Source organism: Camelus dromedarius, chromosome 8, assembly GCF_036321535.1.
Source record: "Camelus dromedarius isolate mCamDro1 chromosome 8, mCamDro1.pat, whole genome shotgun sequence".
NCBI classification, from domain to species: Eukaryota; Metazoa; Chordata; class Mammalia; order Artiodactyla; family Camelidae; genus Camelus; species Camelus dromedarius.
Window position 1 is genome coordinate 31,608,597 of NC_087443.1, and position 25,896 is coordinate 31,634,492.

At 35.2% G+C, this 25,896-nt stretch overlaps 1 protein-coding gene across 4 annotated transcripts in view; it reads right to left on the bottom strand.

Annotated features, from left to right (window-relative positions):
- Positions 1–25,896, bottom strand: part of MCU (mitochondrial calcium uniporter) — a 199,191-nt gene that overhangs the window by 121,111 nt on the left and 52,184 nt on the right. Inside the window, exons 2-3 of one of the 4 annotated variants that reach the window (XM_031462183.2) lie at positions 18,321–18,436; positions 17,624–17,672 (exon numbers count right to left, since the gene is read on the bottom strand). The exons of 2 other annotated variants lie outside the window; for them this stretch is intronic. In XM_031462183.2, the coding sequence (XP_031318043.1) occupies positions 17,624–17,650 (27 nt within the window). In that variant the 5' untranslated portion in view covers positions 17,651–17,672; positions 18,321–18,436. Of the gene's footprint in view, positions 1–17,623; positions 17,766–18,320; positions 18,437–25,896 lie in introns of all 4 variants that reach the window. One more of the 4 variants, XM_064488074.1, reaches the window with a different exon arrangement.

The window sequence follows — 25,896 nt, forward strand, 5'->3', positions numbered from 1 at the left end:
GGAAATTATTATAACCTTGGTCCAATATCCAATATCTTAACTTTACATTTTTCAAAAATAAGTTAGTAACCATTATGATAGCTAAGGCACAGTGTTATCTAATCTATTTCCAACAGAAATATGTGAGTCACATATATAATTTTAGATAGTCTAGTAGTTACATTAATTAATTTTAACAAAACATTTGATTTAACACAGTATGTCCAAATATTATTTCAACCTATAAATAATCTGATGTGTATTTTATACTGACAGTACATCTCAATGTGGTCTATGCACATTTCAAGTAACCTGTGGCTAGTTACTACCATATTGGACAGCATGCATATAGCACTTCACTCAACTACTAATTTCAAAATCTTATTTGGAAATAAAATTAGGGTACTCTGCAACTATCGCTTCCTTGTTTAAAATAATTACAATATTTAAAATCCACTTTAAATCATCTACTCTAGAGTCCTACCTTTGTCACTAGTCTCTCTTTGGCCTGCAAATCTACTTTCCTCTCTTTTTCAGAAGACCCATCTTCAGCTTTCCAGTATTTCTCTCAGTTTTAAGATATTTCAAAAAACCACAGATAATTTCATATGTAAGCTCAGAGTACTATGTAGTTTCCCCAACCCCCATGCCTCCTGCCCTCAGGGGAACTCTACGCTCTCTTACAGGCTCTTCACTATTCCTAGACCTTCTTTTATCAGTGTCATTTTCATCCTTCCAATCAAGAGGTTCTGTATCTGAAATGTGAATAAAAGGCAAGGAATTATGCCTTCACTGTCATCTGTTTTAACATCCTTAAATATAAATAGCAATCCTATCCTTACTTATTCCTGTATTTCCACAGTTTTTTAATTTTTTTGTTGTTTTTGTTTCTTTAGAAGAGTCATCTCATTTGAGCTCATTCTGGTAAATACTCTAAAATCACTCCTGATTATATACCCTCTCTACTGGTCTTTTACAAATGCATATTTCAGATATGAATAAAGCAAGGAATTTCTTTTGTAGTATACACCAGTCTTTAAAGACTCCTCCTCCAGTTCTTACTCATAATTTCCAACTGACATTGCTATTATTTACTTTTGAGGGATTTTTCTCTCCTTCTTGGGCCACATTCTCATTTTAAGCTTCTGTTCACAGATTCCTGTTTTTGAGTTTTTAAAATATAACTTTCAAAATAATTTTCAGAGATTGCTTCAACAAGCATATTTTACCATTATAAGAAGTTAATTCTTTAAAAAAAAAAAAAACCCAGATTTGCTTTGTCTACCCTCTGTGAAATTAAATTATCAGAAAGTCTTGTCAAGACTGAGTAGATACTCCAATTTAAGCTAAATAAGACTAAATTGAAACATAACAAATTGGCACAACACTGTAAACTGACTATACTTCAATTAAAAAAGAAACAATACATAGTGGGTACCATCAATTGAGTACTAGCTTATATGCATTTCATATACTGCCCCATTTTAAAAAATATTTTATCTATTATTGTAGTATTTAATTATTTTATTTTGGCGGGGGGCAGTAATTAGGTTTATTTATTTTTAGAGGAGGCACTGGGGATTAAACTCAGACCTTGTGAGTGCTAAGCATGCACTCTACCACTTGAGCTATACCATTCCCCCTCATTGCCTCATTTTATCTTTACAACAACCTTACAAGGTAGATTTTTATCCATCCCATTTTATAGATGAGAAGACCAATGTTTAGAGAGATAAGGGTGCTTGTGCAAGGTCTCCCAAGGAAAAGCCGGTGGATTCTGAAACCTAGTGCTCTTTCCGACCCTCCCTACCTTTCTTTAAGCATTGCTTACATATATTCTGTTTATTTTTTTCACTTAATACTAATCAGGCATAAGTGCTCTCACTAAAAGATTATACTCATAAAACCCACTAAATGTAGGAAAAAAAATCAAAAGGGCATTTCTGGTCTCATGGATGCTTTCTCTTGTAATTTAATCAAGCTAAGAATATACTGAATTTAAAAAAAGAATATACTCAATAGCTTCCATTTGCTATTAGAAAAGAGGGTACATATGATAGCAATGTAAATTATTCTCATGGTTCAGTTAAACCAGTTATGAATTCTTTGAATACCTAAATTCCTTTTGAGGTAGGGTAAAGCAAACATATAATCTAAATGTTACATACAAAACCTTGCAATACTAGGTACAAATGTTTCTTATATTCCTGGTGAGGGAATGTGCTGAAGGAGTGTGCCAGAAACTGACGGCATTTGTTTGACACATTTAGCAGTCATGGCTTCCCTGCTCAGTCAGATTTCCATAGCAATGAAAGGGATTTAATTCAGTTCAGATCCTATCACATTTGATCAAAACAGTGCCTTATAATTTCTTCTATTTATCTGTCAGTACATCAACAATCTCCATTTCAATTTTTTTAAAAACATGACTTACTCTCTTTATGACCAACACTTTAAAAAACTGAAAGACACTGAAAATGACACATTAAATGCCTTCTATAGAAAAAGATTCTGAGTTATCAGTTTGAAAAATGAATGGATGATAGATTCATAATGACATAAAGAAAAGCTTAAAAAAGGCATCCCTACTCTTACAACTCAATAATAGAAAGACAAACAACCTAATTTAAAAATGGGCTAAGGATTGGATAGACATTTCTCCAAAGAAGATATACAAATGGCTAATAAGCACTTGAAAGTATGTTCAACATCATTAGTTATTAGGGAAATGTAGATCAAAACCACAAAGAAATATCACTTCACACCCACTACAATGACTGAAATATAAAAGACAATAATGAGTGTTGGTGAGGATGCAGGGAAATTGGAACCTTCATAAATTGCTAATAGGATTGTAAAATGGTGCAGCCTCTTTAGAAAATAGTCTGGCAGTTCCTCAAAAAGTTAAACATAAAATTATCTTATGATTCTGCAATTCTACTCCTAGGTATATACCCAAGAGAAATGAAAATGTATGTCCACAAAAAACCTGTATAAGAAGGTTCATAGCAGCATCATTCATGCTAGTCAAAAACAGAAACAACCCAAACATCATTCAACTGATAAATGGATAAATATGTTTATCCATATAATGAAATATTATGGATTATTTTATGCAATAAAAAGGATGAAATATCGAATCAACTTATAACATGAATGAACTTTAAAAACATTATGCTAAGTGAAAGAAACCAGTCACAAAGGCCATGCATTAAATGATTTCATTTAAGTTAAATCTTCATATTAGGAAAATTCATAGAAATAAGAAAGTAAATTAGTGATTGCCAGAGGATGGATATAGGAGGGAATGGTGAATGATGGTTAATGCATACAAGATTTCTTTCTGTGATGATGAAAATGTTCTGGAATTAGATAGTGCAGAACTCTGTAAATATACTTAAAACCACTGAATTGTATACTTTAAAAGGGTGAATGCTATAATATGTAAATTATATCTCAAAAAAGCTGTTATTTAAAAAAGAGAAAAAAGAGACAGAGATTCTCATCCTTTAATGCTGAAGTTAAGGACAGTTATAGCCTTCCAACATTCATTCCACGGGTGCTCATTGGCAAGAATACCTAAAATAAAAGGCTCTAAGTCTGAACGAGATACTAATCTTTATTTTCACACAGGATTATTCTCTGCACACCGTTGATCATTAACATTTTTGGCCATTTAAAAAAGATGAGACAAATGATTTTTTTTTTTTTTTGCTTTTAAATACTCTGAGAGAAATAAATACAACCCAACACACTGGTAAAAGAAAAAAATCATAGCTGTTTTTTGAGCTCAGAGAACAAAAGATCTCTGAGAATAGACAAAAAGAAAGTTTTTGAAATAAAATAAGCTTCAAACTCAATAAATGAAAATAAAAACCTAAAACTGGATGGTTACTAGAACTCTTAAAATGATATCTTTTAGTATGTTTAATATTTACATATTCATAAAGTAACATACTAAAATATTAAATACTGTATTTAAATAAAACAATCTGTCTATATGAGACCTGAAGTAATTTAGACTCAATTCCATTTCCTGGATGAGAAAAGGGGTTCAGTATGATTCTTTTTTGAATTTTTATTTATTTATTTATTCACTTTTTTTTTGTTAATGGAGGTACTAGGGATTGGACCTGGTGCATGTTTAGCATGTGCTCTACCAACTGAGCTATATCCCCCACCCCAAATTTCCATCTAGATTCTAAAAATAGAAAAATAATATAAATTCCCAGCAATTATTCCAAAACACCACTAAGATCATCTACACCCATCAGTAGGCACTCTTTCAGTTACAGAGCAAAACAAACTTAAAGTGGCTTATACATTATGGAAATGTATTATCCATACATGAAGGACCAAAGTGGAAGGGGGCTCTAAGGCCAATTAATACGGCAGTTCCAAAATGTCTTCAAGAACCTAGGCTGTGTCCATCTTCAACCTCATTGGCTGGTTCTGTGGTTTTAAGATGGCAGACAGTCACAACTGAATTTGCAGGCTTTCTATGCTCATGAAATAAAAGAAAAAAGCTTCCCTTATCCAAAGTCATTTCCTTCAGGCTGACTGGGACAAGTCAGATCATGTGCCCATACCAGAATCAATTACTGTCACCAGAGGATCTCCATGTACAGACCGGTATAGATCTGGGCTCCCAAATCAATCACTGGCCAGGGGGATGGAACTTTTATGACTGGCTGAGACCAGTGGGTTTTTTAACTTTTTCAACTGCAAGCCACAATAAGAAATATATTTTACATCAAAGTTCAGTATACACACATATATATATACATACACACATACACAGCAAGTTAACAATCATTCTGTGAAATAATACTTATCATTACTACGTACAATGCACTTTGATTTATTTTTTCGTATTACACTTATTTTTTTTTAAGTTAGTTGTTCCTCTACTAAATTGATTTTATGACCCTTTAATAGGTCATGTCTAATAGTTTCAAAAACCACTGGCTTGGGCTAATCAGAGCTCACATGTGAAACTATGGTCAAATTGAAAAACCATCTGCTACTGCACAATGGGGAAAAGGTGAAATAATTATTGTGGCATCAGCCATTACATCAATTAACATTGCCCACAGTGTACTTTCACATGCATTTATCTTGTATGATCTTACAAAAGTAGTACTAGAAAAATCCAAAGGATATGCACACAAGGAAAAGAGGTTTTATCTTTTCATTTTGAAACTATGTTAAAACTTTCTGCATACTTAGGATAAGGAGGTCATAGTCAGAAACTGTTCACAAGGATGCATTCTCTGGAACAATGCATATCTACAGGGTATGGCCATCACATATTAGAAAGGACAATTAGAATGATATGTTTTAAAAGAAGGCAGAAAAGATACTGTTAGAGCAGTGGTTCTCAGCCAGGGTTGATATTTGGTAATGTGTAAAGACATTTTTTTGGTTATCAGAATTGGGGAGGGGATGGATACTGGTACCTAGTGGTTAGAAGCCAGGAATGCTGCTAAACATCTTACAATGCACAGGACAGTCCCCTAATCGCAAAGAACTATCTGGTACAAAATACCAACAGTGCCAAGGTTGAGAAACTCTGAGTTAGAATATCACCACCCCTTTTAGTTCATCTAAAGTCTAAAAACCACTCTGCAGTATGAGAATATTAGATACATATAGACTACCTGTCCCAGGCTGAATTCCAAGTGGAAAGTGGAAAAGAGAGTGAGCAAAAAGCTCAGTCCACTTTATTCCAAGTGGTAACTGTTCTGCACGCCAAAGGCAAATTTATCTCACTTGTTTGTGGGGTTAATTTCTTTTTAAAAAGGAGTCTAAAAAGCAGTTTTCTATCATTTCATTACATAACGTGATTCTTTAACAGGAAAGATCAGTGCTATCTGGGGTTAGGGACTTGCTACTTTGAGGCAGTCACCAGACCTAGTGCATTATAAGTTAACTGTAACCGTAAAACACTATTTCTGTATAGGAATTTCTGTAAAAGGAATAAAGAAGCAATTTCTTTCAAGGCCCACCAGGTTGGGGTACTGGAATGAAAACAGAAGGCTTCATCCCACTACTCACTGGACACGTAGTCTTTCTAGTATTTCTTATCTTTGCTAGAAGCCTCATGCTGTTCTCCCCCTCAACAGTGTAAAAATAATTTTAGTCACTCCATGATATCCAACAGCTCATGGGGTTTAATAACACAGAAATATCTTTCTTTTCTCCACATCTATAATTACAGCCCTACTCTCAACAGGATATCTCAGGGGAAGAAAAAGGAAATAAGAGTCTTCAAACTTCCATTAAGACAAAACAAAACAAAACAAAAACCTACTCTCCTTTATAATCTCACTCACCACACTGAAGCAATATTGGCCATGCTTCTGTTCCTCCAACAGGCCAAACTCATTCACCATCTTGTGCCCCAAACCCTCACCTTGATCCCAAACCAGGGCCTTTTCACAGTTCACTCTACCGAAATACTCTTCACCCTTGTCATTTCATGGATTTCTTCTTGTCATTTAGGTCTCAGTTTAAGTACTTTGATCCCAGAGGGGCATTCTCTGACTACTCAAATCTAAATTAACTTTGCGACCACTCTATCATACCAGATTTCCCATGGTTCATGGGAAATCAAACAGCCTTCCTCGTTTGGAGAATTTCTCATCTCATAAATCCTTCCTCCCCAAAACAGAAGTCAGAAATTCACTCTGCAGCCTCTCTTGCAAACAGGAAGCAGGTATGTGACCTAGGTTCTGCCAATCAAATATCTACATGACATTTTCAATTTGGAAGCACGTGATATAACAGAGACACCATGTTTTGGAATCCATTCTGAAGAACATTTCAGTGAAACATCAGCTCTCTTTCAGACGCAGAAATGGCAAAGGTCCTAGCAGTTGCAGCTCCTACTCAGCATCGACAGTGCAAATTCAAATACCTGTTTCCAGTGGTAAAAGCAGTAGAGTCTCCAATTATGTAGCCCAGTGATACAATTTGGGCACTGTTCCTAGCTAAGTAGACTCCAAGACTGATTCTCTGGCTTCCTCCAAAGATTCTGTGAGCTACGTGATGTCCTTTAAAAAAATTTTTTTTTCTAATTTAACAAGAGTGGATTCTGCCATTTGCAACTAAGATATCTGATACATTCTTCATAAATGTTTTCATCAGATTCTTACTGTCTGATATATTCTTAACTATTTTATTTATTGGCTGTCTCTCCCTACAAGAATATAAAACTCCATTAGGACAAGAATATAAACTCCATTGTCTGTCTTGTTCACCCCTGTATATCTAGTATTTAGAATAGTGCTGCACATACAAGAGGCACTCAATAAAAAGTAAAACCAAAACAAAACAAAAACCTTTTTACTGCTACATAAATGTATAGTACTTGGGAACCAAGAAGTGCTATTGGAGCTCAGAGCTAAAAAGAATTACTGTGGACCGAAGAGGTCAGAGGCTTTATGAAGAAGGCACTTGAGTATTGAAAAGAGGGACTGTAATTCGTCTTTCTATAGAAGTGCAGAAGGAGAGATACATGACATCTAAAGGAGGAGAGCAAATGAATAGCACTGGGAATGAGTGTGGCAAACACAGAAATAAGGGATTAAGGAAAAGTGTGTTGAACTGGTGGAAAACATATCTTAGATATGTAAAATGGGCAAGATTATGAATGGTAGGCTGGGGGAATATTGTATTTGATGACGTTTCAAGAACACTAATCCTTAATGAGCATTTTTATCTATTCTTTATTCTAGATGTTACCCACTGTGTAAAACTAGAACAGCTACCCACACATTTTCTACAGCATTCCCTCCCTGAACATTGGTGCTCTATATTTATCTGTTCATGCTGAGAGACTACTAGAGAGATTCTTTAATTAATTCTCTTGTAACCAAGCAAATACCCAATTTAAAGATAAAAATCTATTACCAAAATGGCCTTTACTTTCCAGTCTCATCTCCAAAGTCAGATTTCAGAATTTGTCTCATTTCTGTTTACTATCTAGTGTATCAGAGTATCACATTGACACTAGGCATGAACTAGGGCTTTGAGGAAAGAATTTCGTTTCATTTTGTATTAAAGTAACACAGCCACCCAGAACACAGAACGACAAACAATTTTATAAAGATAACTCTTCAGATAAACTCCTTTAGGAATCCAGCAAATCCTGTAACTAACAACTGTAGAAAAGCTACATAATAATATTCTATGGTCTTCCTTGAATCAGACAAGATCTTAGGAAGATTTGCTTATGTTGTTGGTTTTGGAAAACAATCTGACAGTAATCATTAATTACTAAATATACATATATCACATGTACACATCCTTTGAACTAGCAATCCCACTCCTGATTCTCTCACAGAATAAATGTGCCAGCACAAGATGTTTACTATAATGTTCACAGAGACAAAAAATGGGAAACAAAGTAAATGTCCACTGACAAGGAACTAACTAACTAAACAATGGTACCAGCTGTATCAGTGAATAATCTCATATATAATACTATATTTTTATACAACCATTATAAATGAGCTATACTAGTTGACTTAGAGGAAGTTCTACTAATTATTACTGAGAAAAACAAGATGCAGAAAAGAAGGCATAATATCATCCAATTTTATAAAACAAAAAAGTACACGTATGTGTTTACAAGAGTGTACGTGTACTGACAGGCAGACAACAAAGAGACAGGATGAGTCAAGTATGGAGAAAAATAAGGAAGGATAAATACACGTGGCTGCCTTGTATATGGTGTGAGGGAATGTTATCTCATTGTTTCACATGTAGCTCTCCAGTGTTTCCAGTGCCACTCGCTAAAGAGACTGTCTCTTCCCCATTGTATATATCTGCCTCCTTTGTCATGGATGAATTGACAGTAACTGTGGAGGTTTATTTCTGGGCTCTCTATTCTGTACCATTGATCTATTTGCTTTTGTGCCAGTACCACACTGTTTTGATTACTGCAGCTTTGAAGTCTGAAGTCTGAAAGTTATATCTCCCGCTGTGTTCTTTTTTCTCAGGATTGCTTTGGCAATTCTGGGTCTTTTGTGGTTCCATGTTTTAGGATTATTTGTTCTAGTTCTGTGAAAAGTATCACGGGAATTTTCACAGGAGTTGCGTTAAATATGTAGGTTATTTTGGGTAGTATGGCTATTTTAACAATATTTTTTCTTCCAATCCAGGAAAACAGGATTTCCATTTCTTTGAATCATCTTCAATTTCACTTAACAATGTTTTCTAGTTTTCATATATATGTCTTTCACCTCCTTAGTTAAGTTTATTCCTAGGTATTTTTAATGAGATTTTAAAGGGGACTTTTTTTTACATTTTCTTTCTGATATTTCATTATTAGAAGTATAGGAACAAAACAGAGTTCCATATATTAATTTCATATGCTGCTACCTTGCTGAAATCATTTATTAGTTCTAATAATTTTTGTGTGGAGAATTCAGGGTTCTCTAGATAGAGTATCAGGTCATCTGCAAATAGTGACAGTTTTACCTCTTCCTTCCAATTTGGATACCTCTGATTTCTTTTTCTTGTCTGACCAGTGTGGCAAAGACTAAAACTATGTTAAACAGAAGCAATGAGAGTGGGCATCCTTGTTTTGTTCCTGAATTTAGTGGGAAGGTTTTCAGCTTTTCACCATTGAGTATTATATTGACTGTGGGTCTGTCATAGTGGCCTTTATGTTGAGATATGTTCCCTCTATGCCCACTTTGATGAGAATTTATTTCTAAGTACTCTTGATTACCAAATCTACAGACGGAAGGATGGGCCTTCCAAAACCCTTAGAAGAATCTGACAGTCTTCACTAAAACGGCAAAAGGTTTTTAGAAGACCACATCTAAAACAGATGGACTTTTAAACATGCTTTAAATAACTTTATTGTAATTTGTGCCTGTTACTTGTGAGTGTACAAGAACATGGTCAGGGCAGTAACCAACTCTCAAAGTAACAGGCTACAGAAGGATCATCACAGGGGTTTTGTTGTTTTTGTTTTTGTTGTCAATTTTCCTGAAACTTGTTTCAAGGGAAAAGAATGTTTATTCTTTAAAATTCTCAAATGTGCCACCAACAAAATCTACTTTGAAAATTGTATTATAAACATAAACAATGATACAACCACTGTTTGGAATATTATGCTGTCATTAAATGTTCATGACAAGTTTGTTAAATATTTGATAAAATGCTAAGTAAAGGAAGCAAAATGTAGTTATATAGTTTTATGTTATATACAAAGATCAATGATTCTTTTATCAGAGGCAAGATGAACGCCATAAAAAACGTCTATTAAGAAATATATAAAAATGTTAGCAACAGTTGTCTCTTAGCATTTTCTTCTTCCTTCCATTTTTCTGTATATCTCAATTTTTCTATGATAAAGATTAAGTACTTTTACCATAGCTAAAAGCTTTTAAAATGGGTAATAACTCTAAATGTTAGAATTAATAAGAATCACAGCATCATACACATGAACAGAAAACTAACTTTATCTCTATTCTTCCTGACAAATTTGGTAATCATTAAGAATGTTGTCAAAATATATATATATCTCTGTACCTTCCTCTAAATTTTGCTATGAATCTTAAACTGCTTTAGAAACATAAGTCTTAATTTTTAAAAAAATCTAGAAGATAAACACTTTCTAAAAACCAAAAGGTGACAGAACAAAGTAAATTAAGCTTTCATAAGAGAAAATGGGCTTTTCCTCCAATGTTCAAAAGTCTGTAGGAAAGAAATACAGCAAATTTTAGTTAAAATCTCACTTAAGAAAGTAACACACATTCATAAAAAAAGAGAGACTTTTTCTCCATTTCTTAACTGTCTGCCAAAAAGAAGCAACAGCTTTCAGTACAAGCTACTCTCTTCTCTGACCTCAGAGAAGGTTTGACCTGAATCAAACCCTGAAATAAAAATGGGTTGTTACAGCTACCCCCAAAAGATTAATTTGGAAAAAGTAACTCTGGCTGTCATGTTTTCAACTCTTACTGTACTGAAATTTTACTTGTAAAAATATTTAAGGAAAACAAAGAGAGAAAGAGAAAAGAAAACTCTGGTTAGTAACTACAGCTCAATCTTGTTATCTCATTATAATATTTGTCTGTGCCTAGACTAAGTCATGTGGAAGGCTGAATTCTGCTTCAGGAAAAAAAAAAAGGCAGCAACTGAGATCAAGGGGAAAAGACAGCATCCAGTTCTTGAGAAGTCATATACCTTTTTAATTATAATAAACCAGCATGCTAAACTGGTCTATAAATTTTAATATTTATACAGAAAAATGTCCCCATAAATCCATTTTAATCTTCAAATAAAATGTACAAATTACATTTTCTTATTATTTATCACAGGTCTTCAAACTCACAATGATGTTATTGTGAGATTAACACATTATCAAATATACACTTTACCATAAATATTGTTGAGTTCCTCATAAGGAGTTTAAGTGAATAGTAATTTCAAGGTGCAATCATCAGTGACAGGCCCAAACTGATTTGTTTACATATATTGCAGATATTTTCACTTCAACCAAAAATGAAATGCTTCTTTTTCAGTCTCAACAGCAAATATAACCATTATCCCACCAACAGAAAACACTGCCTACAAACAGCAATAATGCATCACTACATAAGGCATCAGGTGAAAAAATCACTGTGGTGTTTTTTTAGAAATTATCTCAGGACAACCAATAAAATAAAAATTAAAAATTCCTTTCATACAAAGGATGTTCCCAGCTGGGGAAATACACTTAAATTTACATCTTTAAAATAATTACGTATTAATTCATTCAATAACTTTTTGAGTATCCATGTGTTAGGCATCCTTTTGCTGAGGATTCTGTAGTGAAGAAAATGTGCCTGCTCTAGTGAAGGGTACAGGAAAGGAAAGCAAGTAATACATAAACATATAACATGTTGGAAGAGCTAGGGAAAATATAAAGCAGAGTAATGGAGAAAGAGAATATTGAGTAAACGTAGAGGAAAGACTGCAATTTATACAGGGAGTCTTGGAAGGTATTTGAGCATACTTGTGAGAAAAAAGAAATAAGCAAACTTGCATATATTCAGGAGAAGACTATTCTAATTATAGAAAACTGTAAATGCAAAGATCGTGTGAGTTGGGTGCATGTCTGACATGTTGGAGGAATAGCAAAGAGGGCAGTATCACAAGAATGAAATGGGCAAGGGGGAAAGTAGCCATAGTTGGGGGTGAGAAAGGGAGCCAAATGTTCAGCAATGGTAAGTGGGAGCTGGCTGGTACCAGCTGAAGAGCGGACTGTTATACTTTCTAGAACTTTGAATTCCATAGTGGAAATAATTATGTCAGAAATAGGCAAACGCTACAAATCAGCTTTTCCTCCTCCAGAGATTCAGTTTATCAACATATTGCTCTCTGTAGGCCACTTTACATACTTTGTCTTTTACTCTGAGTGAGATGTGAAACTTCTGAAATAGTCATCTTCTGCCTGACATCATCACTCCCACCGCTTGAGTTCTAACCATAGAAAACAAAAAGCAAAAGCAGGTAGACCAATTTGGAGCTGTTGTTATAATCTAGGTGAGATATGTTGGTGGCCTCAAACAAAGTGCCACTGGTGAGAAAGTGAGAAGAAGCCAACCAAAGTGTCCATCAACAAATGAACGGATAAAGATGATGTGGTGTGTATATGTGTGTGTATATATATATATACATACATACATACATACATATATACACAATGGAACATTACTCAGGCATAAAAAAGAATGAAACTTTGCCATTTGCAACAACATAGATAGATCTGGAGGCTATTATGCTTAGTGAAATAAGTCAGACAGAGAAAGACAAACACTGTGTGTTATCACTTACATGTGGAATTTTAAAAATAAAACAAATGAACAAATATAACAAAACAGAAATAGACAAACATCACAGAGAACAAACCTGTGGGGACAGGGGAGGGTAAGGGGTAAGGTGCAGTAGGGGGTTAACAGGTACAAATTACTAGCTATAAAATAAGTAGTCATAAGGCTATAATGTACAGGACAGGAAATACAGCCCATATTTTATAATAACTTCACATGAAGTATAATCTTTAACAATACTGAATATCACTGTGTTGTACACCTGAGACTTATATAATATTGTAAGTCAACTATACTTCAATTAAAAAAAAGTCACACACTTGATATGAAGAACTGTTCTGATTTGAATCAGTATGTGGCAATAGTTACTAAGCTTCCTGCTTACAAGTCAATGCTATCTACATCATTCCTGGTTCTGATTAAGACTACTAGTGGGATTTATAAAGAGATTCAAGAAGCACACAGAGCCAAGAAACAGTCTTAGATGCACACTATTTATCTTCAGCTATTAACAGTTCCGTTATCATTTCAAATGATCAACACACACACTTACTGAGCATCTGTTATATATAAAGCACTGCAAGGGATATTAAAAAACCTACAATCCAAGCGCTCAACCTCAAGGAGGTTATAATCTACAGACAAAGCTAAATCATACATATATTTAAAAATACGGATTCAAGGCAATGAAAGGACAAAACGTGTGGTCAGGCTAATGAGTATTCTATAAACTGCTGGGAAGGAGGGAGGGAGGGAAAAAAAATCACTGAACAGATGGATCTTCAGCTAGGCCTTGGAGAATGGGCAGAATGAGACTGTGACAAAAGGAAGAAAGGAACAAGCAAGGGCCTTCTAGGCAGTGGATCTGCGAAGTGAAAGAGCTGGGATAAAGGTGGGAATGTACTTGATGGTTAGGGACTGGCCTACTCAAGGCATTCAGGAGCACTGGGAGACAGAAGTTACAACTGTGGAGGATGGAGACATATATTTGAACTCCCAGTTCAATCACTTACCAACTTAGCATATTATTTAGAACCCACCAGCCTCTATTTCCTCAGCAGTGGTATTTACAGTACCTACTTTATAGGAATAAATTAAATAAAACCGTGTATGTGTGGTGTGTCACACAACCTGAAAGCAGACAAGCAATCACTGGTTGTCAAACAATATTATCGTTGAATGTGGAAAGAAAGACTGGGACTCAATTTTAGAAGGTCTTGAATATCAGACTAAGGAATTTGTATTAAATTCTGTAGGTGGTGGCAAGCAGTTTTGTGGGAGGAAATGCTTAGGTAAACGAGATTTTGGAAAGATAAATCTGACAGGAAGATACAGAATGGACTGATTACAGAGGGAACACTGAAAATTGAGATGCTTAAGACAGAAGTCCAGACACACAGTAAGAATTTAAACACAAGTAAGGATGGTGATAATAGGAACACAAAGTACAAGACAAATTAGATGAGAAAGGTAGACTCCAACTAGGATTTAGTTATTAAATAAAAGCTTGGGATACAGGTACACTTCGTAGATATGACAGGTTTGGTTCCAGATCACAACATAGCAAATATTGCAATAAAATGAAAATACTCATGAATTTTCTGGTTTCCCAGTGCATCTAAACGTTCTCCTTACACTATACTGTAGATTGTTAAGTGCGCAATAGCATTATGTCTAAAAAAGCAATGTACATACCTTAATTTAGAACTGCTTTACTGCTGAAAAATGCTAACCATCATCCGAGCCTTCAGTCAGTCACAGCAGTAACATCCAAGATTACTGACCACCGTAACAAATATAATGAAAGTTTGAAGTATTGTAAGAATTACCAAAACGTGACACAGAGACACACAGTGAGCAAAACGTCAGGAAACTGGTGCTGGCAGACTTGCTCAATGCAGGGTTGCCACAAACCTCCTATTTGTAAAAAATGCAGTATCTGAAGCTTTATCGTGCTTTGTTGTACAACATACAGCAACGAACAATGAAACAAGGTATGCACGTACTAAACTGCACACTTAAGAAATGGTTAAGATGGTAAATTTAATTTTTTTTAAGAGTAGGAAAAGACTGCAAAGGAAACAGAAAGAGCTACAAAGTAATTCTAATTTAAGTAACTGGAAGAACCAAAGGTACCGATAAGAAAAAAAAAAGTCAGGACAGGAAGCTCCATTGGGAAAAGGACTCTACATTCTGGTTACGTTTAAAAGCTCACTCACTGATCTAACAACAATCAGAGGGAAGGAGAAATTCCAGCATGTATAAACACACCAAAATACTCAAGTCACAGCTACTTGGTTTATAAGTCTTTACCGAAATATAAAAATGGATGGACATTGTAACTTGGTTTCTCTATCTAATATAGACTAAAAAGAAAAGATGTCTTTTCTGAGGCATCCCCCAAACCTGGTTACAATAAAGAGTAGCCATTAACACCACCTACTTTATTTCATCCCATTATACAAATAGGACTGTAATAGCTCCAGTCAGAATGGCACCTTGATAATCCTGTAATTCAGATACTACATATTCTAAGATATAAGGTTAATTTGTTCAGTTTGTTCTCCATATAACCCTCAAATGTTAACAGTGAATTCTGCGTGTATTTTCCAGAATTGCTAATACTTTTTTATATACTTATTTCTTTGAAGAATAACATGAATACAGAAAAATATGTAAGCTTGGTGAATTTTCACAAAGTGAATACACCCATGTAACCAGTACTCAAAACAAGAAACAGAACATTGCTAGCACCCCAAGAAGACCCTTCATACCCCAATCCAAACACTTCCCCCAAAACCCAACAAGGGTAATCAGTCTTCTGACACCACAGATAGTTTTACCTGTTCTGAAATTTATGTAATTGGAATCACATAGTATTCACTCTTTAGTGTCCAGCTTCTTTTGCTCAACATTCTATTTGTGAGTTACACGTTATTATACACAGCGGCAGTTTGCTCGCCATCATCAGTGTTTAACATTCATTGTGTGATTATGCCAGAAATGTATCTACCCATTCTGCTATTGACAGGGACTTGGAAAATTCCAGTTTGGACTATTATAATTAGTCCTGCTATGAACATTATTGTCCACACACAATTCTGGTGTATATAATTCTAGGAGTGGAACTGCTGAGTCATAGAGCATGCATGTGTTTAGTTTTGGTAAATAACTAAGAACTTTTAAGGAAGAAACAGTTTTAAGGTCTTTACAGGAAAATTTGAATGATTAATGATTCATCAGAAAGTGCCAACTTCAAAAACTACTTTCAGGAGGGTAAACATATCGAAGTATGACAGCTGATTGATCCACATCACTTCCAAAGAAAGCAGTTTACTTTAAAATATTTTTACCAGCAATTTCACATATGACAATAGCAGAAGTGATCAAGTTTGTCTTGTCCTTTCTGGAACTGAGGATGCTAAAAATTTAGGAACAGCTGAAGAGCCATTACTATCAATAAGGTAAAGTAACCACTTTCTTGACAGGTTATAGAATATAAACCTCACAAGTCGGAACTCTGCAGCAGTTAAGCCTGTAAGCATTTAATCACACTCCAGGAAATTGAAAGGAACTTCAAAACTAGTTTAACTCTCAGGTGGTCACATAAATGCCTTCTACATCAGTGAGCATGGTAATAAAAATTCACTTAATCCTGGAACAGAAAAAGAATATTACACAAAAACTAAGGGAATCTGAATAAAGCATGGACTTCAGTTAATAATAATGTATCAATACTGGTTCACTAATTGTAACAAATATACCATACTAATGTAAGACGTTAATAATAGAGGGAATGAGGGGTATATATGGGAATTCTGTGTACTATGATAGCCATTATCCTGTAAACCCAAAACTGTTTTAAAATAAAATTTATTTTTAAAAATCCATTTAAAACTCTGCAACATAATCTGCAGATTGTAATACACCTGCTGAACTCTTCTCAGAATGCAGTCCAAATGCACTTTGAGAACTGTTAGACACCTAAACATGCACACACACATACACATACAATCTTGCCATCTATGAGGTAAACATCTCTCTGTGCCAATTTTGGTTTTGCTCCTAGATAAAAAATTAAACAAGGCTCAGACTTCTTTCTATTCCAACTAACTTAACATTTTTTGAGTATACGCTATAAGCACTTAATGATTCATTAAGAAACAATTCCCCAGTTATCTTCAAACAATAAAGGCATCCAAACTCCAAAAAGGGTCAATTCTCTAATAAGTCATATCTCTGTGGTTTAAATCATTGAGTCTGCTTTTATTTCAGGGAAAAATAAAGTAAAAAGATTGTGCCTTGCAGCTAGTAGGGAAAACAAGTGGCCCTAATATAGTAAGAGGCCTAGGAGAAGGAACCCTGGGCAAGGAGGCAGGAGACCTAGCTTCTAACTTCAATTCTGTTGCTAAACTGCTAACCTCATGAATTCAACTGAGATTCTAGCAAGTTTATATCTAAACACAACCTGAAGTTTGGTTCTACTATAGCAGAAGTCAGCAAACTTTTTCTTAAAGAGACAGATATTTTAGGCTTTGCAGGCCATATGGTCTCTGTCATAACTCAACTCTGTTGCAGTACAAAAGCAGTCATAGACAAAATGTGAGTGACAAATGTATCTGTGTTCCAATAAAACTTTATTTACAAAAATAAGCAGTGCTCTCGGCTGTAGTTTGCCAATCCCTGTTCTATAATATCAGGGGCAAGAAAACAACTGGCAAGTTGTTTCTGTAAAACCACATCATGTGTTCACACTGAAATAAACTGTTTTGTTTGCAGGGAGAAAATACTTATGAATCAGGATCTTCACATACCTGAGAATGTTCAAGTTTCCCCTGCATGAACAGGTCATATCACCAATACCTAAGAGAGAGCAGGAAAACACTCTCCCTTACATGGTTGTTATGACATAACAGGGGATGTGTTAATTTATATAGGTAAAATTTACAAGGTGACCTGCAAAAGTAAAATACCAGGTTTTAGCAACTTTAGTAATTAATACAGAAACCCAAACCTCATTAACAGCAACAATCACTTCTTCCTTATAATAAGCTCGATTAATTCAGAAAAATGCCAAAGTCATTATCTTTCCTGGGAGAGCTGTTCTGTTTCCGTGTAACCCAGCTGATTTAGACCAACAGACCCTTGGTCATCCATAACCTGTTAAATTTCCAGGAGGCCAGAGTAACTAACTGTTTGAGCTAACACAGAAGCTCTGATTCATTCTGGGATGGCACAGGGGTTGTTAATCAATGTAAATGGTCTTATCAAGCCAAGATCAGATCTATTGTCCCTTAGGGTCTATCTTAGTAAAGATGGTCCATTCTGTGATAGTCATCTTGCTAAATGCAGTCCTGTGTTAGCTACCGAGTGTTCAACAATAGGCTGGAGCAAAGAGCCGGCCCACAAGGGTCAAGCAAGTGCCTTTTTAAAAACTAATCTTAAGGAGTTCCTCTCCATGGCTTTGCAAAGTAAGCAAAAACCATGCCAAATAGTAAAAAAGGCACTTACTTGACTCCCACAGGCCAGCTCCACACTCTAGCAGCTAAGATGTCACTGGCATGGTACATGGAGAGTGAGGTGGAAACGATATCTTGCCAACCACTGTAGGAATGGTAGCGAAAGACCTAAAAGAATAGAAAAAAGTAAAGTCAATGTCAAAGGTAAAGGCCCTCCTGAGCCTGCTGCCATGGGTACCTCAGCCTACAATGCCAGAAAAGAAAAGAAAAGAAAATCTGGAAAGATCTCACTTAGGTCATTCTTGGCAGCTGATTATTACAAGTGACTCTTAGAACAAGAGGGCGCTCTTAAAAGAATATGAGTTATAACCTAGAAAAAAATCCAAACTGGTCATGAGAAGCTCTGGAATATACATTTTCTTCCAGAGAAAGGAAGTACCAAATCTTAGATAACTGCATGGTAAACTCATAGAGATATAAAAACAGAGACTCTGAAGCAACAACTCATAAATTAATACTTTTAGAAACAGTATTAAAGGGAAATTTTTTTCACCCCATCTCTGCTCTTCTAGCATTTAAAGAAACAGAACCCTAATAAACTAAAAAGAAATAAGAATTTTTTTTTAAACTTAAGGAGACCTTGGCAATAGAAGTTTTAGGCTACCCAGGTTCATTCAGGAACTTTCATAAGTTTCAGAACCAAGTTTACAAAACTTAGAAATATTGGCACACTAAAAAAAAAAAATTTTGATTCATTTGCCTCACCACACAACTCTTTGCTTTAGGAATTCTGATTTAAAATGTTTGACTTGGCCAGTTGAATCAGAGATTATTCAAAAGCAAGAACAGCAATTTTTAAAAGCCTGTTTACATAACTACCTCCTCTCTCCATACCTACACTACTCATGGGTGAAATAATTTGCGGAAAAAAAAAAAAGTACGATTTGCAAGAAAAATAACAAAAGTGAAAAACATAAAAATCATTCCTAATTAGCAATACCCTCTTTCTTCCTTCCATCTAATCATTCCTACCAAAACAAAACAAACAAAAAACACTCTTCTTTTACTTGCAGGTCCATTCAGCACCCTTTCCCTCAGAACCACAATAGAAGAAACAAACAGGCAGTTGAGTTCAATCATTCTTGATGCACCAGAATCTAGCCAGTAAGAAAAAGCAAATAATTTAAGTTTTCTAAATAAATTTAATTCTAAATAAATTTTAGCCAAAAGACTATTCTTGCACCATCCCCTAATTCTAATATGCTTAAAGTTGGGTCACTTTTTAAATAGATAGTCTGGTGATTCAAACTGCCCAGGCCTCAATTACTTTAATTAGAATGGGATATTCACTGTTAATAGCATATCTGGCCAGACTACATCTTGGGTGCGTAACTGTTTTCTTCTTAATTTTGGCTTGTGTTTGCTTTGCCTTAGCTACAGTCCCTGGAAAGCATCCCACTTGTTAGTGTTTCCCTCGCTGCATCAGCATTTCTGGTTAATGTATTATAGCAAATCGTTTGGAAGGACAAGATGAATGAAGTTCTATATTGTGTATTCTGCAAAATTGTTCAAAGCATTATCAAAGATATTTTAAATGAAAGACAGCGTGAAACTAGGAAGAAAAAACATTTATCAGAGATTAGCTTTTTAATCAATAACTACAAAGAAACAATATACAGTGACATATACATATAAGATTTATTATTAACAAATGCTTATTTCACACCAACTACCTGCCTCAAAAAGAAGTACCTCCCCACTCAGTCCCTCACCTTGTTTTTCCTTTACTTCATCAAAACCATGACACAATTCAAAAAGTTTTTTTTAACCATATAAGGCACATATCCTTTTACAAAATAAAGCAGACTGCTCCAAACTGCAAATTATTACAAATATACAGAAAAGAAATAATGAATAAATGCCAACAAGTTTCCATCCACAGCTTGTCTGCACTTGAGAAATCTGAGAATTTTAATAGAGTAAACCAAGCTATTGCTGCAGCTCAGTCCCTCATGAGCTTGCTCTATTATAGCAGATGCTGCTCTGCATTTTGTACAAGATATGTTCATCTGTGTGATGAAACATTACTCTTCTCTCGAGAAGTATAATGGGTTTTCCCAGGAAAATGATAAACGAGGACATTCCACACCAAAAAAGGAAACTGGCTTTACAGAAAGTCAAAACAACATTTCTAATTTAACTTTTTAAATGACATATTTCTCTTCCTTGTCCCCCCAAAATATTCAGCTAACAAGGCTTTCAGTCAACAGGAGAATAAATATGTGAAATAGAGAATGAAACACCACATAGCTAAAAATGAATGAAGCAGAACCACATGTATCAACTATATAAATATTTTTTAAAGTATTAAGCAAAAAAGAACAAGTTGCATAAGGATATATACAGTGTAATATCTTCTAAGTAATGTTTAAAACATGTTTACAATATTGTATGAGGTGTGTATATATGTGTATATATATGTGTGTATATATAAAAAATATGGCATAAACACATGCATGGGAATGATAAACACCAAACTGGAGAGAATGCTACTTTTGGGAGAGAGGACAGGAAACAGGATTGAGGAAGGAAACTGGGGTAGCAATTATAGTTGTGCTGTTTAATTTCTCAAGCTAAAGGAAATACATTATTCTACTTGTTTCTGTAGACATGACATACTTCATAATTTTAAAAGAAAAGACTTCCCCTTGCACGTTTGACTGAAGGTATTCTCCTGATGAAGGACATCCAACCCCACAACACACATACGCAAAATACAACCCTCTCTGGTTCGAATGGCCTTTCCAAATAAGCTGCTTTGAGAGCCTGCTCCTCATCAGTTATCTTGTGTTTTCTTCCACTAGTGTTGCTACTTTCTGATGCTGGCTGTGATGTGCCCTTCAGACCCCTAACTCAGAGCCTAAGCTTGTCTCCCTACTTTTAATCTTACCAAGAATACTTGTTTTAGGCACAAAATCTATTACATATAGTTTCCTTTCATTTTCCCCCTTTTACTGCTAAAAGTTCCAGCAACCATTAAAAAAGAAAGCCATTATATATTTAAATACCACCAGACTTTGTGGCACTTGGCCAAGCTATGAACTTGATTTCATTCTGAATCAAACACAACTGCAGGATGAGATATTAAAATTAAAATACTGACTGGAGTTAAATTCTCCATTTAATAAATGAATATTCCAAAATTCTGTAATATAGTATACTACAATTCTGTTCTACCATCTCAACTGTGCTTAGTCAACATTTTGTTTTAAAGCTTAAGTCAGGGCTAGAAATGGGAAAAAAATATTTCATTTTCCTTGAGGTTAAAACAAGAATAAAATAAGGAAACAAAACCAATTATTAACATCGTATAGATAATGAGACATTCACGCAGAGTATACCCCTGGGGTCCCCTCAAAAATAAAAATAAAAAGATCACTACCACCTCTTTGAGATCAGAAAACTCATTTTTCCTGTCCATTCAGCAGCTTCCAGAACCAGCACTCAAAGATCAGGGAAAGAGAGGCAAGAAAAAGAAACCCACAGAGACAGACATAAGCTGGTATTCTTCTGTTTACAAAAGAAATGGAATTCCATCAAGACCAAATCAAAAACTTTCAATCTTCTCATTAGGTGTTTACTACTTCCTTCACTCCATTCAATCTATCTTCAAATACTTCTTTAAAGTATTCTGACATCTATACTCAGTTTTAAAATGAAAAATAGGTTTTTATCACACTTGGCCACTTGCCATTGCCTTGCTTCACAGCAGCTAGCAGAATTCTGGCAGAGCAAGATACAGGATACAGTGGGGTAGGATGGAAATACAGAAGATTAATTCCAAAATAAACACCTCCAAAAATCTGTCATCTTTGGAAATGTGTATCTGTAGGAAATATAGAGTTGGCAGCACCTCTTTCAAATAGTTCCTTTCTCTCTTCTGCAGTACCCAGTCCTTTCACTCGTCCTCCTTCTCCCCCACTTGCTCCATATACCTGCCAGGTAGGTATCACTGTGTCCATTTCTTAAATTACTTATAGCATAACAGCACTACAATCTTTGGCCATTACTGCTGCCTGAATTTAAAAAAAAAAATCCTTCTTGATAGTTCTATGATGCCCACCACTGTAGTATCTAGGCACAAAGAACAAAATGATATACAGCTGCATTAGTCAAAGAGTTGGAGGATTTAGACAAGGGTCCCTAGGACTTTCTAACTCACTGACTCTCATTTGCCCAACACTGACTGACTATGTACGTTCCTAACACTGTATCAGACTTAGTTTACAGAGTCTGAAAGAACAGACTACTACAGGCAACTAATCACTTGTTAAGGTTTTCACTCTGGGGATTCCTACAGTGTAAATACAAAGAAACATCTTCTGTTTCAGGCTGGCAGGTCACAACTCAGAATGAACAAATTATTAGAACAGTCCCATCTTACCTCGACATTCCAGCATTAACTGCGTTTTTCCTTCTCCCCGCTCCAACTCTCTGAATTTCCCACCACATCTTCACCTCTTCCCCAACTCCCTCAGCAGTTTGGATTGGTAAAGAAGAAAAAGGAGAAAGATGGGACTAAAGGCATAATCAACTATTTAAGAGGAATGCAGGGTAAATTGTTCATCCGGATGTCAGAAATAATCATGCAGACTGCCCTGAAAGGGAATTAGAAGGCTAATTTTCTTCACTTCAAGCCCTTGATCCTTTTGAGAATAATCAAATATACGCCGGTTTACAATTTTATACAAGCTACCCAATGAAATAACATAAAAATTACTTGTCAACTGTTATATAAAAATGATACATATCTTAAAGAAGCCCTTTAGGCTCACCTAATCAAGCATCCTCAGTTAACTGACAAAAATACTAGGATCAAAGAGGTTGTATCACTTGCCCAAGGTTAAATAGTAAGTTAATGCAAGAGAAAGGAGCAGAACCCAGACTTTAACTCTATTATACCACTTGGCACCTAATTCTCTTCACTTACTTTTTATTTTGGTGACTTGAAAACACACATACACATACACGCACAACTCTTACCATTTCCATCTTTTCATTTATTTATCTCAGAAAACTTAAAAAAAATTCTGTGATGTTACAGCTATTCTTTGCCTCATAAGATTTCAAAAGGTTCATCAACTACATTGCAAATACAATATCTTCTGGTAGAGCAGATACTGTACTGTCTCTAAAAAACTGTCATATTTATCAAATAAATACTTACCTAGAAGACCAAAGAATATGGGCAAATAAAGCAATCCAGTAAGGTCCTAGTCAATTAAAATGCTAGAGAATCACTACAAATAACTTTTTCTCAATTATGTGTATGTATATATACATATATACATATATGTGTATATATATATTAATACATACACACACACACACACATATATATTTTTTAACCTCCCTTGAGAAACTGGGTGACAGAAGCAGTAGGAATCGTGTTTATCTACATTTATAACGAGGAAAGGCAGACTGCTAAAATTTTACTAAGAAAAGATTTCCAAGTTTTTTTTGTTTGTTCAAAGACAAGACCATCGCACACATAATGCTTAATACTCCCTAAAGGGAATCGGATATTACAAAAATGGAAAGGTAAAGAGAACAAAGTTGAAGAAAATTACTCAGAAGTATTCCTCTAATTAATGAACATAATGTTAAGAGTTTCTGCTTTGGGAGAGTATAATGCACAGAACACACTCTTTCAGCAAAGATTTGCTGAGTGCTCATCATGCTATGTAAACTTTTATACTGCTACACAAATCTTCCAGATTCTGATAGTATGGGGTAGGGCTGGGGAGGCAGAAATAAGGGATTAAGTTAGGTATCTGATTTGATATATACATTGAAATCATTTTAAAATAATTAAACCAATTTTTTTAAAGTACAAGAGTAGAAGTGTAGAAAAAACAACAAAGAAGCATATTTAACATGATTATAAAAAGAAACACAAAAAAGGTCAAGAAATAAAGTTTCAGTGCCTGAGTAACGGTCAGACAGGCCTTGAATTGAACTGTCTTTCTACCTGGTACTAGCTGAGCAGTAGTCCACAGCCAGCATCCAAGTTCTATCAACTCTACTTCCTAAATCTCCCTTCTCTCTATCCTCAATGCTACTGTCCTAGTTCAGGCAACTTTTGCCCAGTCCATTAAGATGCTCCTTACTGCTGTCTGTCTTCCCAGTGCCATCCTCTCTAGTGAAGCCTTCACACTGCAGCCTGCGTGACCTACTACCTAAAACCACAAACCTAATCATGTGGTTCCCCTATTTGACATTCTTCTGACGATCACTTATTGACAAGTAGTATTTTTCCAAACTGGCTTAAATTGTAGAATGGATCTCAACCAGTACTTCCTTAAGAAAAGAGAATAGAAACTAGGCATGCCTCATACATAGTAAAAATACTCTTTCATGAGACTTTTCGTAGTTTTACGCACACATGCATGTGCTGGATTGTAATATAAAATGTATTTCTTTTTTTTTGATTGAAGTATAGTCAATTTACAATGCTGTGTTAGTCTCCACTGTAGAGCAAAATGATTCAGTTATATACATACATATATATTCTTTTTCATATTCATTTTTATTATAGGTCACTACAAGATACTGATTATAGTTCCCTGTGCTATACAGTAGGTCCTTCTTGTTTATCTTAAAATGTATTTCTACTATGGGTTCAGTTAAAAAAAACCCCAAAACCAAAAAAAACCCCACTGACTTACATAATAAAATTTCAAGTCCTTCACAAGTCCTTTCACAATCTGATCCCTCACCACAGCAAGCAGTTAAGAGACAGGCTCTGGAGCCAGACTACTTGGGTTTACATGCCAGGAATGCCACTCGCTAACCTGGGCAAGTCAATTTACTAGCTGTATGTCACTAACCAGCTGTGATCCTGTGTGTAAATCACTTAACCCAATCTGAGGTAAGTCAGTTTCACTACCTGTAAAATGAGGATAATAACAGTACTATTCACAGGGTGTCACAAGAATTAAATGAGACTATATACAGTGCCTGGCACATGGTACACTTGATAAATTTAATTATTATTGGTTATCACTACTACTGCCCAGCCTAATCTCTGGCTATTCCTGTCCATACTCCAGTTGTAACAAATTATAGGCTGTTTCTCAAAAACATCTTACTCCCTCATATCGTCATTTCAGATCATGGTGCTGCCTGGAATGTGAACCAAACTTTCCAGTCCCCGTACATTACAGTTCCTCATACTGAAGCTCAAGCAAGGCCTCCCCAGTGAAGCATTCACCACCATTCTCAGGTAGGTCTAAGTGCTCCTACTGAACCTCCATATGGGGGGAAGGGGAAAAAAAACACACACACACACATAGCCAGTTACGGTCTTGTTTATGAATGTCTCCTGGCCAGACTGTGAACTCTCAGGACCGGAACAGAAACATCTCTGTTTCCCAGCATAGTCTCACACAGAATAGCAGTTCCACAGATATTTTCTGAATGACTTCATGTTATTTAACCTTTCTAGGCCCTTATTTTCTCATTTGTACAATGGGGAGAGTATTTTGCCTAAAGGGTTGTTATGAAGTACACTATACAATGTTATAAAAGTGTTTGATATAGAAGCAATACTCAGTAATTACCAAATT